The sequence below is a fragment of the Siniperca chuatsi genome, linkage group LG13, assembly GCF_020085105.1.
Source record: "Siniperca chuatsi isolate FFG_IHB_CAS linkage group LG13, ASM2008510v1, whole genome shotgun sequence".
In the NCBI taxonomy this organism is placed as follows: Eukaryota; Metazoa; Chordata; class Actinopteri; order Centrarchiformes; family Sinipercidae; genus Siniperca; species Siniperca chuatsi.
Genome location: NC_058054.1, coordinates 6,683,843 through 6,701,060, shown reverse-complemented (window position 1 = coordinate 6,701,060; position 17,218 = coordinate 6,683,843). Strand labels below are relative to the sequence as shown.

Below are 17,218 nucleotides of genomic sequence, written 5' to 3'. Positions count from 1 at the left end.
GAGAAAGCCAAAGTGTAAAAAAATACCGAAGATTGTACTTTAAAATGCCATGTTTTTTCTTTAAATTGTGTTCTTATGCATTTCTACTTTATTCAATTTCTTTATTTTATATATTTATTTTTATTAATTTATTTTTAAGGTTACTGCTGCATGGATTATTTCCTGTATGTTTCCTGTAAACTGGTGCAATGCCTGTATGTTGTTGTTTGTTGGTTAAATTAAAAAAAGGGGCTAACCTCGGAAGTTCATCGGCAAAATGCGCTGCGCCTTTCCTCTTGTTTTTACGGTATTTGTGTCATCACTTCCGTAAAACGAGAACCTGTGTTTATTCTTTGTTATCAATTAGCTACTGCTCGATGAAAGTGGTACACATTAAAACCAACACAAAGCTAACCACATAACTGCAGTTTGCGTCCATTCAGCGGCTTCAGCAATGGCCTGTTTCGGCTAGCTAGGGCCACTAAGGTACAGCCTCGCGCCGGACTGTTGGGCCACTTTTCTCGCTTTAAAGTTCAGGCTTCCCTGCCACTTGGTTTGTTTGTTTGTTTGTTTTTTTAACAATGTTGAGCAGCGTTGCTCTGCGGGCTCAGATTGCCTCCATAATCGATGCCTTGTCCAAAGCAGCCGTGGCAGAAATCGGCAAAGTTGTGGAAGATGGCATGGTGGTGCTGCGGCTGGAAATGTGCCAGCGGGAAAATGAGATCAAGAAGCTGAAAAGCAACATCGAGGTTCTGCACAACGAGCTGAGATCAGCGCAGGAGAGAGTGACCCTGCGACCTGACAACCATGGGAGCGACGGTAAGATGGACCTCACACAGACAGACCTAAACACACTGACTGAGATACACTCTTAAATCACATAGTAGTATACTTAATAGCACACTGATGTAGGGCACACGAGGACAGGGTTTCTTAGGGATGGACATGCACACATCTCTGATTTCTTGACACCCATCTGCCCTTGGTGTTTGCCTTTGTGGATTGGTACTCCACCAACCTTATCACCTCAAACATCTCTGCAAGGCTCTGTTTGTCTACAGGGGCTTCACTACATGAGACGTTGCGGAGCAGGACCTGCACACTGAAATAACTTGATCACATGTATGAACACTGCTTCAAAGGTGTTTGAATGTCCTGTCACCTGAATAGACAAGCAGGAACAGCAGTCTTTGGTATTAACACTAATAGAGAAATGAGTGCTATATCCACAATATGATGTTGACAAATACTGCTTAATTGGTCAATCTTTGTATCTTTGCATTAGCTATTTAATTTATTAAGTTCAAATAACTTATTTGCTTAAAAAGGAAAGTCCTTTTCATAAAAGGATTATCTTATATTGTCTACTCTGTGAATCAGTCTTTTGTCTATTGTGCCTTTAATCCCTTCCTGCTAAAAATTTAGTGTGACAGGGGCAGAGCTAGGAATTAGTTTGCCCCATGCATAGAAGATGACTTTGGCCCCCTCTTCCCTCTCATGTCCGTATGTCTACCTAACAACAAACTAAAACACGCCCTCACAAATTAAAGCGGCTATAACTTATATTTTACAATAACAATGTCTCAAATGATAATGTGAAAACCATGTGACATCGTGATGAACCTACAAGGGCTGAGACGATTCATTGAAATTCGTTGATTTGCATATTGTGCGTCGGCACGTTGCAGTGAAGTATGGCGGCTCCCGGCCCACAATCCCCCCCTCGCTCTAACCGCAGGGTTTGCTGACAGTCGCACATGCTCTGCAGAGAAACACAGAGGGAGAGTCTCCTGTTTATGTAGGCCTACTTATGCCGTTGTTTGGTAAAAGCTTGTAAGTGCACCTGTTGATGCCGGTGTCATTCGGTGCCACGTTGGTTTCGATCGATGCGATAGGCGACGTCATTAACAACAAGCCTCCTCCACACACGGCTCACCTGCTTGTGGTGAAAACTAAATCGCGGGTGAAAAAAATCCAAAACGGGAGTTGTGTTTTTTGGGCGACTTTATCAAACATAGTGCTGACGAACAGTCAACAGTGCAGATACGGGGGAGAGAGAAACAGAAAGAGGCAGGCGGGGCAAGCAGGTTTGTGTGCAGAGACCAGGTGTAGGTGTGTGTGTGTGTGTGTGTGTGTGTGTGTGTAAGGAAAAGAGAACTGAAGGGAAAAGCAAGGCGAGCAGATTAAAGTAGGTTGTGAGTAAACACTAAAATAAGGCAGAGAATTAAGTAGAATTAAAATGGTGACATAACAAATAACTTACTAGAAATAGGGTAGACTAATATATTAATTTATTCTTTCAAATATTAGATTTTCAATAGACAAATATGTTTTGTTGCAGAATAATGCTCTGCAGTACATACTTTGTTTCTTGTTACATTTGTTTGTTTTTAAGAGAAATTGAATAAAATATTGAAATTTTAATGAGACAAGTTTTTGATATTTATTTTATCTAAATTATTTGTTAATCAAGTAATTAAAAAATAATCTTTAGAATAATCGATAAATTAGGTGTTAGATTACACAATAAAAAGAATAATCGTTAGGTGCAGCCCTAGAACCTTCAGAGAATTATCACCTGAATCTGCTGCTCCGCTCGACTTCCGCTGTCCGATCCATCAGTGTACTGTTTTCGTTCACTCTCGCCGGTGATTTTTTGGCTTCAGCAGGCAGCTGCTACCTGCCCAGCACCAAACAGCACACAGACGCAGTTAGTGACTACCTGGTGAACATAGTGGAGCATTTAGCAGCTAATGAGCCAGATATTTCCCTCAGGAGTTGGTGGAGACTACAGTAGAGACCAAAAACAGAGCTAAAATAGAGTGAATATTGAACTTAAATTCACCAGATTGACAGAAACATAACTTCAAATGAATGATCATGTTTCTTCGTAACTGCTGGATGTGTAAATAAACAACTGTTGTCTAAAACAAATCAGTTGTTGCAGGTTTAATTTACTGATGAATCGTTGATCGTATCATAAAATCTGGGTTTCAGGCACTACCGTGACAGCACAATGGGGCTGTTATATTTCTAACAGTGGTCTCCTGTTTATAAATCTGACTAGAGAGGACCGCTTTGCTTGAGTCTGCAAACTGTGTGTTTCTCACATAGCGCAACAGTTGTGTCATGTTTTTGAGAAAATGTTATGTAACAGTTTTGAAGATTTCACCAAAACTTGGTTTCAAAACCAGGACAGTTATATAGTTGAGGATCACAACAGGTTGTGTTTCAGTTACTTCACACACCCCGCTTCATTTTTGGGATCGTGGGTGGTCATTACTATTATTTTCTCCTATTACAAAATGTGTCTGACTTAAGATACTGACCAATTTTAATACACATTTAATTATGACATTAAAACATTAGAAAGTGAACTACCTTTTCAAAACTCGCAGCTAATACGCTGTTCTACAACTCTATCATTGCCTTTCCACAGATGGACAGAGTGACGTTGGTGATGAGCGGACCTTGCTTGAAAAGGTGCACACTGATAAGGACCAAAACAGCCTTTCCATAGCTGAGGTGCAGGTGAAATGTGAACCTGTGGAAGACAGAGGTGAAGGGATCAGAGGACAGCCTGACCAAACTGCCTTGTATGAAAGGGACAGTGCGCAGTGGAGACCGACAACGCAAACTCAGACAGGACGCAGCAACTCAGATTATTTAAATTTAGGGCAGAACTCCTTGTTGTGTCTTCCTGAATCTCCTCTGGACACCGGACTGACTGCGCTCTGCAGCAGCTCTGGCGGGTTTCAGCAGAGCTCGTTCAGCCGTGGGCTGCTGGGTTACAGTCAGTATCGTAACTCGTACAACACAGTACGGAGGAGGACGGTGAAGAGGTTAATGTTTAAGAAAGGCTTCATCTGCCCGTACTGCGGTAAATATTTTGAGCGTGCTGGGCACCTCGAAAGGCATAAAAGGATTCATACTGGTGAGAAACCGTATCGCTGCGAGATATGTGGGAGACGCTTCAATCAGAAATGCAGCCTAAAGGAGCACATGAAGATTCACAGAAGACGTAAGTAAAATACTTCATTGTCCAAGTTTGCTTCAGCCACATGGGGAAAACTTTGCAGGGGAAATCAAGACTTACTGATCCTTCTTTTGTCAGCAACTACCTTTTAGAGTTGCCCTTGAGCAAAGCACTTTGTCCTCTGAAGCTCATTACAAGGAAAGGGTGAAAGACTTTTTCAAGCATTTTCAAGCGTCACTTAGATTAGATGTACATGCAAAGCAGGATGTTGTCCCAAAAGAGTCAGTCAGGCAATATTCTCTTGATAAATGTCTGAAAATGAAGAAAATCTTCCTTCTGTTTTCCTGCTCAGGGAGGTCAGGACCTTTGGCTGTGGAGCTGGTGGGGGTTTAGTGTCGTACTCAAGGACTCTTCAGCAGGGCATGATTAGAGAGGCTCACAGGGTTGTGGGGTTAAACCTGGATGCCTGAGTTCACTGGCTCTCTGCCAGCATAAAGTATTTATATTTAACTGGACCAATGTATAAATGATTTGATTCTCTTAAAGTTCATATAGTATAAAGAATTCCCTGGTACCTTGAATGACGTTTCAAATATTTGTGACTGTCTATAGAAAAAATTGATGTGGAGAAGCATTAAATTTAACTCTTAATTTGAAGGTCCTCCAAATCTCCTGCACACATTGTTAGCTAGTTGTATTTCTTGTGTTGGTTCAATTCACAGTTGGAAGTCTCTGGCTGTGACATTCCTCAGTGTCACAGTGTAAGCAGAGAAAAACTGTGGTTTAGCCATTGCATATCACTTACTGGGGTCACATCTCAGTTCATGTTCATGCCATGTAACAGTGAAACTAATGGGGACATGGGAATAGTTACACACAATAAATATTTGTTGGGTCTGTAAATAATATAAAGAGTACGGTCTAGACCTGCTCTATAGGAAAAATGCAGTGAGATAACTTCTGTTATGAATTGGCGCTATATGAATAAATTGAATATAATAACTGGCATTTGCTGTGTGAAATGGCGCCTTTGTTCTTCTTCCCTGAAGTGTTTGTTTTATTTCATAAAAATGTATAACTTTATATTATTTTAATAATAAAAAGAGGATATGGCCTTTAAGGCTGTCAGTTTTTCAAAATGTCAGGTTAAGAAATGAATGAGAATGCGACCCACGTAGCCTAATCCTGAACGAACATTGTAAAATTGATGATTGATTCAATCTCTGCCTCGCTTGAGTGACAAGCTAATTGGTGACTTCATATTTGTTTTTGTGGCAACATTACTGTTTGGCAGTTGCATTTTTAAGTGGCAACAAACAGATTTATCCTTTATCCACGATTTTTCCATCTGTGGTGTTGAATCGTTCAGCATGGCTCGCTAGTTTCCTTTGTTTTGCGTTAACGAGCAGAACTTCAGTAGCCTCATTTGCTGAGGGCAGTGGAGCGTACAATAGATCGGAGTGACGGCACATTTTACAAATGCCCCCCCCTGCTGGAGTCCAAGACATGACCTGTTGTTCTTATAGACAGTGAATTTGGACAGATAAATACAAATTCGAATATTTATTTTTCCCCCCACATTTGAAGGTTGATTTGAATTTTTTATATAAACTGACAGCCTTCATGGTCTTTATTTGAGGTAAGGTCTCAGCTATAAAACACTATGGAAAAGCTCTGCTTCTCAATGAACTGTATGGCATTTCATACATTGTTGTTCAACATGTGAATAAAGATGAGTTATTTATAGTACAAAGTCATTTGTTACTGTCCCAATTGTGCAAGTAAATGATGTAGCTTTTAACTTCTTAGATGTGGGTAGTAAAAATGATGACTTCTTTCTACTTAAACAGATATTCAGCCCAGTCCAGTTGAGATCCAAGTGGACGAACAGAAGCAGATTCCCGAGCTTAATCCATGTACTGATACTCATCGCCCTCAGGAAGAGAGCCAGACGAAAGCTGAGGATGGCCTACCTAAGAATGAGGACATTCTCACAACTCCTGTACATGTTAAATCCGAGCCTACAGAGGAGAATATAGCACAGCCGATGTTTCATGAAGGAAACGAGCAGTCAGTGGAAGGAGTAGACAACCTCAGTGAGAACTTCACAACATTTGAGAGAGACAGCCAGCAGTGGATGTCCAGATTACAAGGACAAAACAACACAGAGATCAGCAGTACAGAGTATCTCAGCGGCTCAGCGCAGAGTATGACGTCCTTCCCGGGGATAGCTCAGTTACTTCCGCCACCAGTCGAAGCTTCTTGTAGCACATTCTCCTTTGCAGGTAAACCGTATGCGGAACTCAAAAACAGCTTGATCTCCCAAACACCCTACGGATCCTCAGACACACTTATGATATCAAGTGAAGCCGGCTTGCATAGTATGGCGGGAGCCACGCTGAATCACCACCAACAGAGAGGAAGCAGGTCTTTTCAGGTGATCAAACCAAAGAAATGCTTCGTCTGCTCGTACTGTGGCAAGGTCTTCGAGCGCGTTGGCCACCTTGAAAGACATTTACGAATTCATACCGGGGAGAAGCCGTACGGCTGCCATATCTGCGGGAGGTGCTTCAATCAGAAGAGTAGCCTCAAGGGTCACATGAAGACGCACAGGAATGGTAAGGGACAAACGGTGGCCTTCCCAGATAAGATATTGACTATGGCTGCGAATAACAATTATTGTCATTATTAATTAATTGATTGATCATTTGGTCCATAAAATGTCAGACAATGGCAAAAAAAATGCCCATCAAAATATCTTAAAGTCCAAGTTGCCATATTCAGTTTGCTTGTTTATCTAACCTATCTAACAGTCAAAATGTTTCGATGACCAAGAAAACCAGCAGACATCACATTTAAAAAGCTGGAACCAGTGAATTTTTGGGAGTTTTGCTTAAAAAAAGAAATGACTTGCATATTTTCTCGATGACCAAAACATTACCTCCAAAGGTGATGTTTACAAAACGTTAACAAAGTGGGTTCTCTAAATTTTAGAAATAGCAGACAGAAATATTTTCTAAATGGATATTTCTTGAAATAGAGCCCCATAAGAGAAAATACTAAATAAACAGTAGAATTAAGATAATTTATAATTGTAAAATATCCATTTTTAACTCCACCATTTACTAGATCCATATCTCGCTCACAAGCACCACTGCTGCATATAAAAGCACAAGAAAAGTTCATCTATGAACACTATTTGCTCATTTTATTCTGTTGCATTTTTTTCTCTCAAAAGGGGAGACCACAGACGTGCTGGAGGCACATCACTTGATGTTTACAATGCCTGATATTCAACCGTTGAAGAACCTGGCAGACCCCAAGACCGGACTGGCAGCTTTAGAAGAACGGTTATCAGGCTCCACTTACAGTGAGGCAGTTGGTGAGCAAACAGTAATGGTAAAGATGGAGCCAAATGGGGAGGATTTTCAGACTCTAAGCCAGGCAGGGGCTGATAACGGCACAGAGGCACCAGACCAAAGTCAGCTGTGGACATCTGGGATAGAGAAGATTAGTGATGCCACTGAACAAAATGTCTGTGTGCTCTTACCTGATGTCAAGTACCACCTCAGTCCTGCTGCTGGAGCAGCCAATGAGCAGCAGGGATACACCTCACCAATCAAGGATCTGCCTTTTCTAGACCACAAAGAAAAGGAAGAAATGATGCACAATGATCAGTATTCAGTGATGGGAATACAATCAAGAAGCTCTGATATGACTCTAGCACCTGAGCTGCAAGATCAACATATTACGCAAGAGGTGGCTGTGAATGACTACACCGCAGTGAGTGACAGGACTCACGAGGGAGGTGTGTTTGAATTTAATATGACCGCCTCAGGCGACCATCAGGACAACTGTGGCGGGGACACCACCAGGCAAAATTGCTTTATATGCTCAACTTGTGGGCAAAGCTTTGATAGTTTCAGTTTATTTCAGAGGCACCAGTGTAAAAATATCACAGAGCAATCCTTCAGCTGTGAGATGTGTGGGAAGATCTTTAATCAGATGAGCATCCTGAAATTGCACCTTAAACTGCATGTAGAATAAAATCTAAAATAAAACAAGGAAAAATACAGTACATGATTCTCCACCTGGCTTCATCACAGTCAGTCGTAACATGTGGCAAAGTGCACAAGTTAATTTTCTCATGGTCGACAAATCAGCGTGAGATCTAAATAAGAACTTAACATGTCCCCAAACTTCCAAAAGCTAAAGCAGAAGAACAAAAAGCATTTGTTTTCTATTTGCAGTACTGATTAAGTATAATCTTTTTTGCAGTAAGGACAAAAATGTCTATTTAGTGTCTGTCACATTTCAAGTACTTTCCACAAAATGTTTTCCTGCTACTTTGACCTACTCCATCTTCTAATTTATAGAAGACTTTTTTAGGATAATTAAGCATTGTTGGTGTGGGCACAGTTGTTCTTTGCTTTCTTGAAGCTGGCCAGATCAGGCCTTTGGAGTGGTTTTAATAATAACTTAATTACTATAAGTAGAAACCAAACAATGTTGAGTGTTTGAAGTGGCAATTAAAGCTGTCCTATTTTCTGGTCTACAGCCAAAGATGTTACTCAGACTGATCACTAATTTAACTTTACTGAAACTATTTTAATGATACTTGTCTGTGTTGGTAATGGCCAAATAACATTACATAAATGCTGATCACGGCACTTACTGAAATATCAGGTTTTTGCTGTGTTCTTGCTGTTTTCACAGTACAAGTAAATGTAAACCAGTCCAAGTCATTGTATGCCATCACTATAGACTGTTAATGTAACTCAACCTTATTCAGTCCAACTAAACTACCCTCATCCACCTCATACAGAACCACACTGTTCTGTGTTCCTTTTAATGACACTTATTTAAACATGTGTTCTTTAAATTACACATAATGTGGACGAATTTTGCAACTGAATTTCCCGATTGAAAACAGATCAACATGCTTTTTATCATGCAGGATATACTGTCAGCATATTTTTCATTCTTTAGTGTGAGGTAGAGTTTGATGATATGTGAAAAATATCACAATATACTTTTTGGCTAAACAATATTTAGTGGAATTAGAAAAAAATTACAGTATGCTGAGTTCATGGATTTAGCACATCAACTAAAGATATAGCACAGGTTTCTTCTCTATTCACATTTTTAGGAAAAAATGTGAAATCAATCAGTTTCATCCAGCTTTGATAAGACATTCTACCATTGCGGACCGTATTGTACTAAGACACACTTTTGTGATATGGATCCACATCAGTATTCTTTATCTTACAATATGGAATAATGCCTCATTTTACTTTTGAAGAAGATGCAGTGAGGGTACTACCTTTTTTAATAATCATGAAATGTTTACTGTTGATAAAACAGATGGACAGTAGTGTCTTCATTTTAAGTTGAACCGAACAAACAACAATGTAATGTATACCTCAAATTACTATTGCCTTTAAAGCTGCATGTAAATAGATAGATACTTTATTGTTCTCGAGTGGAATTTAAGCATCCAAATGTTGTGATGATGTTGTGCAATATTCTTGTCTTTCAAAAGGCAAGACCTCCCACTAACCAAAAATGGCAAACAACAACATGGTAATGTTTTTCTTGGAGAAAGGGAAGGGACTACAATAAGTCAATGCTAAATCATATGCAGGAAACTTGTGCATTATGTATAACTAAAAACACGTGAAATACCTCAGTGATACACAGGGTCCCCATAGCCATCAACAATCTGGAAAAGTCATGGAATTTGAAGCTTCTCTTTGATTATGTTGTTACCTTTTACTGATATTTATTTTGGGGGAGATACTTTTATGAAGTATGCCTTAACACAGCCAGTGTTAAGCAGTGCACATGGAAAACTGTAATATAAAAACCCATTAAACAGGTTGAGTAAATTGTTTTGAGTGGTTCTGAATGAATGGTGCATTTGTTTGGAGCAGGTGGCTGGACTTGAAGAGGTCATTAAAATAGTTTGATAAAACTAACACTCCAGCTAAGCCCACAGAAAGAGCACCTTTCAAGGGCTGACAGGGTGACACTAAAGCCTTTATAGTACAGTGTGATGAGCGCCTACATTTTTATTATAGTTATTGCCTTTCAGGGGTTTTCAGTCTGCTTTAATTCAATAGTTTACTACACAAGATCACTGGTCAATAATTGTCAATCTGACACCCAAGACACCCAATTGTAGCATGATTCTCGTTATCTACACCTTCACAGTAATAGTTTATCACATTATGCAGGATGTTAGATTATATTTGAAAAGATGAATATAATTTAAAAAATATGAATTCTTTGGTTAGCTTTTCGTATTTGCAAATAAATTCAAAACTAAGTTAAATGATTTGTGGAGTCTGGTTATTTTAATACTGATGTGTAAATAAATGATTGTTGAATGTTAAATTTTTCCTGCACCACTTCCTCCTCCTTCCCCCACGTGTTACTTTTCTCACCTTGCCTCCTTTTCTTCCACATTCTTGGAAAAGGTGTAAAATTTGATCTTCACTAAACAGAAGAGGACCCAATATGGATCCTTGAGGGGGACCCCCAGTTTAGATCAAATTTCTAGGGTCACAAATCACAGATTTGGCCTTCAGAATTCAATTTGTCTTAAATCATTAAAATGATAACTAGTTTACTAGTTTATAGGTGACTATTTTAATCAATCTTGTATTTTATAGGTTAATGTAGGCTATTTGTTCTGCAGAAGGGGTTACAGTAGTGTAAACTATTTGTTTTCAAAAGTGGACTGGCGGTGGTCTGCTTTTCAGGACTGACAAATGTGGTCAGTAAGGAAATCTAAGAAATAAAAATAAAAAAAAATTAAGAAAATGTAAGCCTACTTTAAAAAAAAAAAAGAAAAAAAGGAACAAGTGTTCTCAATTGACCATCATTTTTGTGTTATACAAGATGATTTGTATAGAGATCTTGGCCTGGCAGATGGCCAAGCTAATTTTAGACAAAACGTCAAGCAATCCTGTCACTTCTAAGGCCGCACAGTTGTCTGACAGATTTGTAAAGGTAAGTCACTTTTAGTTTTACTGAAAAACCTAGGAGTGATGGCAAACAAAGGCGAAGGCCATCATGTCAGACTGTTCATCTCTTCCTTGTTGGTTGTAATTTCACTGCGTGTCTACTCGTGTATTTACGGTAGAACCTTCCGCCACACGGAAGAAAAGGTTCCAGCTAGCTAGAAATAGGGATGTAAAATTTTCTAGTGCGTCGGTCCTTTTATCAATTTTTAAAAGAATCACTGCGTGGAAGGACCCATTTATTATTTTTCCTCGTATATTACTTTGCATTAATTAACATGGCGACGTGCATTCCCTTTCAAACCCAGTTATCCTCAATAATGGAGGTTTTGGTTAAAGCAGCAGTGGCAGAGATATCCAAACTAGTCGATGACAAATGTGCGTTTTTGCATCTTGAAATATCCCGAAAGCAAAGCGAGAATGAGATGCTGAAAAGGAAATTACTAATGATGGAGAACAAGAATGCACAGCTGCAGCGCGGGTTTGGTAAGATGCTCTACTGCCTAATTTGTGCTCTGAATTGACGACTCTAGTAAATTCATGTATCATCATGCATATTAATGTAGAAGTATCAAACGTGATAATATCTCCAATTAGTTAAAGGCAACAGTGTAGGAATGCTGTACATTCATACATACGGTAACGGTAATGTACATTGTGAATCAAAGTTGACGCATTTCCTCCTTTAAAATAGTATTTAATTTCAATTTGGTCCAGATTTTTTAAATGTATTTTTTTCCTTTTCTGCACCAGAAAACTACATGGACCGAGGAACTGATGTGGGGAGCAACTGTCCGCATCCCACAGGCGATATAAAGGTCTGTGTCGTTTTCATAACTCAAAAACTTTGATTTATGTCAGTAATAATACTCAATAACATACGTGTAGAAGTACCTGAATCAAGGCTGGATTACCAACCGGCCAAAGTCGGCAACTGCCCCAGGGTCCCAGACCACCAGGGGCCCCAAAAGCCCCAGGACAAATTGGTTTGTGGTAATATTTCAACACAATGCTCAGAGAAGGGTAGAAATGGAGGTAATAGAGGCCCAGTAGCAAAATTTTGCCCTGGGGCCGCCAAGTAGGAAGCCCAGAATTGTCGTCTAATTAACATCGACAATGGTGTGGAACTTGCTTATAATTAATTAAAGCTGCTCTAAACAATATTTTTATATTAACACTGGATCAATTGACTTTGTGTAATGCTAATGGTGGCGTCTGTAGTGACAAACCCACAGAGATTAATCACCTCACTCTGCAGTTCCTCTCAGCTCTATGGAGCATTTTAGTGTCTTTCGGCTCATTGTTTTGGTTTTATTGCTGCACTGATTTGGCTCTGTCTCACCGCTCTCGTCGGTGTCCTTTCATGCAGCAGCAGGCACAACATCTGTACACTACCTGCCCAGAACCACACAAATACGCACCTAAAAAGCCCGATATGTAACACAGCATTAGTATGTGAAGACTGAGAGCTAAAAGGAGAGTGAATATTGGACTTACATTCGCCAGGTGGCCAGAAACACAAAAAGAGACTCAAAATGAATGCTAATTTTGCTGTGTGTTTGCTCGATTTATAAATAGGGAACTGTTTGGTAACATGTTCTCCAAATCTACTTTATAGTACGTCAGTGTTGTGTTTACAGTTTGTGCTTCCTCCAAGTGGCCAAAAAATTAAATATTGCAGGTTTAAAGTTTAATCCTTCCTCTCTTTATCTAGTTTCCTGAGATTGAAGATGCCACTGTTTCATTCACAATTAAAGAAGAGAGTCCAGATGAGACGCTGTGGATCAGTGATTCTGCTGGGCCGATTGGTGAGTTAGAGAACAGGATTTTGTGCTAGAATTAAATCTCAAAAATGTGCGTTTTGGTTTAAAATATGTACATGGCTCCATGACTTTTCCTAACACCTGCCACTTGCAGGTTCTGCTGTACAGTATCCTAATCCAGCTACTGCTCCAGAGAGCCAGCAGCTTGAAGAGGACCATCCGTTAAACCATTCAGAGGTCGCCGGGCAAAAACCTTCAGAGTTCGGTGACTTGTATAACTCTGGCCAGCTTGCAGGAGACATCAGTAGCCTTCAGTTTACCGTCAAGATGGAGAAGGAAGAGAACCGATCACGATTCAGTCAGGATGGATGTCAGCACAGCGCAGGGAAGCAGACTCAACTTGCTGCTGACTTTTCCATGGATGAAAGAGAGAATCAACTCTGGTCATCCATAATTGAAGGTAATGACATTGATGCTGATTTTCCTGACTTTTCTAGCGTGGTAGAGGAGTATTCCAACACATTCCCAGACCATTCTGATGCTCACGTGGGTTCTAACACTATCAAGTCGGCTAGTGTCCAGCAGTTGTCCTCTCAGAGGCAGTGTAATGGGATCTACAGCAGTGAGTATCAGAAGGATGTTCCACAGTCGTCCAGTTTTCAACCCAGACCTCAGGGTAACCTGTCACAGCAAGACAGGCAGAAAGAACAAATTTACGCGCAGAGAAACCCCTCGCATGTTGCACATCCGAGGCAGCCAGATGAACACCCTGAGACGGAGGCTGCAGCTGGAGATAGACCTCCCTCGCACAACACTTTCACGCCAGGCAGCTTCGCCCCTCACACCCACCACAAACCTCTCTCTGGCATGGCGCGGGGCTACGTTTGCTCGCAGTGCGGAAAGACGTTCGGCCGTCTGCACCAGTTCAAGCTGCACCAGCAAAGTCACAAGAGAAAGCGAGCGTTCTGGTGCACGGTGTGCGGGAAGAACTTCCAGTGTTCATCCCACCTCAGCATACACCACCGGACACACACGGGCGAGAAGCCGTACGGTTGCGGACAGTGTGGGAAGAGGTTCACGCAGCAGAGCAGTCTCAGGGTCCACCAGCGCACACACAGCGGGGAGCGGCCCTACAGCTGCTCGCTGTGCGGGAAAACCTTCATCCTGATGCACCATTTGAAGCGGCACAGAATCATTCACACATACAGCTGAGGTGGAGGTGTCTAAAGGGATGTTGCTCAGGTGAAAAGACACAAATGACCCTCAAAACCAAATCAAAAAGCCAGTGAGTGGCAGCTTTTTTGTTTGGGATTTGTAACCTTGTGGCGTTGCTCACGGACTTTGTACATTAATGCATATTTTACTATGCAAAATCCATCCAATTTTAATATGTTTGCTTCTTTTTTAAAATACTTGTCTTATAATTATTAAAACCTAAAACTGAATTGCACCCTCAAACAGAATTCACACAAGTCAGTATTTTAAGACCACCTCCAAAGCTAGAAATCCAAAAAACAATGTCTAAAAAGTGGAGTCATTAAAAAAAGATCCTGCAGATTTCCCCTTACAGTTACCTGCATACTGATCTTCACTCAGTTTGTTTTAGCTTCTCATGTAGAAATATGCCTTACTTCATCTCAGCACTGAAGCTGTAGAAGCACAAGCTTATTATCCCCATAAACTCTCCCCTTTACAGTCACAAGAGGGCTTTCCATTCAGAGCCAGTGAAGCACCTCTCAGGTTTATGTTTTATGTCAACATTGTTAAAAAGCCTGCCTGACTATTGCTCCGAGTTGAATTTTTCCATAAAACATATCCCCAAAATCCTTTTGCCATTTGTTATGATTTATATTAAAGGATCATTAAAATCAGCAGCTGTGTTTTTTTTTTCAGGTCTGAGTGTTTGTAGTTTTGGATGTCACACTTTGGTCATACTTGCCAATAACTAACTTTGTGTTCCTCAAACTACTAGTTATCATTATCATTCACTGATATCATTACATTAGTTTAATCAAAATGTATCAAATATCATTTTATACTCAAAATTAACTGCAACTAACTATTTTTTGATTAATATTTGATTAATATTTTTCTCATTAATTGTTTAGTATGCATCGCAATTTCCCAGAGCCCAAGATGACGCAGATTCAGATTGCTTGTTTTTTTTCTGTCCAGCAGCAAAAAACCCAAAGATGTACAATTTACAATTATGTAAAACAGAGGAAAAGCAGAAAATCCTCACAGCTGGATCCAGTGAATCGTTGGCATTCTTGCTTGATAAATGACGATTAACTGATTATCAAAATTGTTGCTGATTAATTTTCTATCAATCGACTCATTAATTCATCGACTGTTTCACCACTACTCAAATCATGACCTCAATCAAGCCTGTAGTTTTGTCTCTGGTAGATGAAATGGCACCAGAGGGGCAGTGTAACTCGTCTTTTAAAACATCTCTATGACTATGACTCTACAGTGCTGCTGCCTGAATAGGAACAGGAGCTTCACACTTTCAAGTTCCTATTTATTACAAAACATGAAAGTAGCCACTTGATTGTGATTGTGACAGTGGTTTAGTTGCCAAAGACACGTTTTACTGTGTATTGTTAACTACGACATTCATGCATGTCATCCCAGATTCATTCCACTATTCTACCTGATGCCTTCTGCTCAGTATTTGATGGTTTTGTATAATGTTTTCAGTTGCTCTTCTTTCTTGCCACCCTCTGCCTCACGATGCAGAGCCGAAACCCCGTAAAATTGAGATGTTAGTTAAGAAGTGTTAGCCTTGCCTGCAGGGATGCCATGCTAGGTTTGGTTCATCTGGACACACTATATACATTTCTAACAGGAAAGTATTATTGGCTCCTCTGTCGTTCTTGTAGTTTGGTCTGGTTTTAAGTACACTTTCAATTGTTAATGTGGTTTAATAATGTATCTAATGGTCAACATGGCTTTAGTTTGGTGTTGATAGGGTTACACAGGAGGTTAAGTACAGTGTACACACTGCTCTGGAACAGCGTGTCCTACGTAGTGGTCAGTGCCAGACACGCTTCCTTTTTCATAGATATTGGCTTTCCAGATTGTCAGTTTAATTGAAAGAGCAGCTGCCATGTTTGACAAGTAACCTTTTTGTTTGTAGACCTTCTCTGCAAATATACAGTTATGTGTAGGTGTTAGAGGGAGAGGTTAATGTGTTGTTGATTATAAACACTGAGAACTCTTGCGGGTGTGTCCTCTGAGTCCACTCAGCTTTTTTTCCTTATAAAAGATCTCTGTTCAAATACAGCAGGTGTTTTTGCAAAATAATGCTGTAATGAAAACATGCCTACTGCTTCATCCTCAATCTTTTGTCAAATTGATGGGGGGGTTAACCATAATTTCGAACATTTTGTATTGTTTGTGTTAGATAAGTGTACTTGCACACTCATCAGAAGGTGTAAAGGTTGATTGTTAAAGCAAATATGAGATGGAAAACAGTCTAACAGGTCAGTGTCCCAAGATGAAGCCAGGTGTGAAACAGCTTAAACAAGCTACACTACATTCTACAATCCCATGTTAAACATAATTTGCATGCTTTGAGACAAACCACTTACCGTATTTACATTTAGGAGTTAAAAGATCTGTGTGTGTGTGTGTGTGTGTGTGTGTGTGTGTGTGTGTGTGTGTGTGTGTGTAGCCATAAATCTAACCTGTAGAACTAGAAGGTAAACGGATTAATAGCCTGTCAGTGCATGCTAACAGAGTGTACTGCCTATGCCTTGCTTTGCTTCCCCACACTGCAGTGAATCAGTACAGTTTGTGCAGACACCTGGACCTGCTCATTCGCTGCAGGAAAACCGACAGCTCATAAAATTCTCATAACCTTGTATGGCCACAAACACTGGTGCTTTGGCATCATGGAAAATATTTTTATTTTGTTTCTCTTTTGGGGGAAAGAGGGGGACGAGGGGAACAAGTGGCATCGAATATATTTTGGGTAAGAAAGTGGGAACAGTGTAGACTGGAGTATCTGTGTCAGAGTGAGTGGACAGTAAAGAAAAATGAAGGTAAACATGTCTAATAAGGTGAAGGACAAACAGACAGTAAAGATGTCAATGATCATGATGGTGTTCTTTCACAGAGGGCAGCTGTGGTCACCAGCTAGATTTATTTGTTTGCATTCTTACTCTGGGAAGCTTGCAGTGATTGCATTTGCAGGTTAGCAGACAGATCTTAGTGAAACAGTTTGCATCTCTGGCCCATTTTGTTGCTGTTTTTTTGTGTATTTTTCCTTTTCTTGTAGATAAATGACCAAACATTAAACATGATGTTTTATTAATACAGTATACATTATATGGCCAAACATATCTGGACCCCTCTGTTTCCTGTACCTTTGGTCGGTTGCTGTTTTTCATGGTTTGGACTAGGCCCTTTAGTTCCAGTTAGGAAAAATCTTTATTCATTATCATTGTACCTGGGGATTTTGGGGCGCT

The 17,218-nt window shown here is 40.1% G+C and overlaps 2 protein-coding genes across 2 annotated transcripts; both read left to right on the top strand.

The window, feature by feature from the left end:
- Positions 1 to 288: 288 nt before the first annotated feature.
- On the top strand, positions 289 to 10,289 carry LOC122887476 (zinc finger protein 135-like). The gene is made up of 4 exons (XM_044220743.1): positions 289 to 798; positions 3,419 to 4,000; positions 5,806 to 6,573; positions 7,194 to 10,289. Exons 1-4 carry the CDS (start codon positions 561 to 563, stop codon positions 8,000 to 8,002), a joined length of 2,397 nt encoding a protein of 798 aa, XP_044076678.1. The 5' UTR covers positions 289 to 560; the 3' UTR covers positions 8,003 to 10,289.
- Positions 10,290 to 10,392: 103 nt separating this feature from the next.
- On the top strand, positions 10,393 to 14,614 carry LOC122887489 (zinc finger protein interacting with ribonucleoprotein K-like). Its single transcript, XM_044220767.1, has 4 exons — positions 10,393 to 11,466; positions 11,734 to 11,798; positions 12,695 to 12,788; positions 12,898 to 14,614. The coding sequence occupies exons 1-4, from the start codon at positions 11,259 to 11,261 to the stop codon at positions 13,953 to 13,955; spliced, it is 1,425 nt and encodes a 474-aa protein (XP_044076702.1). The 5' UTR covers positions 10,393 to 11,258; the 3' UTR covers positions 13,956 to 14,614.
- Positions 14,615 to 17,218: the final 2,604 nt, after the last annotated feature.

What these genes read in the sequence shown, in the direction of transcription:
- LOC122887476 (XM_044220743.1), top strand. Translation starts at nt 561, where the DNA reads ATGTTGAGCAGCGTTGCTCTGCGGGCTCAGATTGCCTCCATAATCGAT. An exon ending in TGACAACCATGGGAGCGACG is followed by an intron (nt 799 to 3,418) that starts GTAAGATGGACC and finishes GCCTTTCCACAG; the next exon opens with ATGGACAGAGTGACGTTGGT. An exon ending in CATGAAGACGCACAGGAATG is followed by an intron (nt 6,574 to 7,193) that starts GTAAGGGACAAA and finishes TTCTCTCAAAAG; the next exon opens with GGGAGACCACAGACGTGCTG.
- LOC122887489 (XM_044220767.1), top strand. Translation starts at nt 11,259, where the DNA reads ATGGCGACGTGCATTCCCTTTCAAACCCAGTTATCCTCAATAATGGAG. An exon ending in ACAGCTGCAGCGCGGGTTTG is followed by an intron (nt 11,467 to 11,733) that starts GTAAGATGCTCT and finishes TTTCTGCACCAG; the next exon opens with AAAACTACATGGACCGAGGA. An exon ending in ATCCCACAGGCGATATAAAG is followed by an intron (nt 11,799 to 12,694) that starts GTCTGTGTCGTT and finishes CTCTTTATCTAG; the next exon opens with TTTCCTGAGATTGAAGATGC.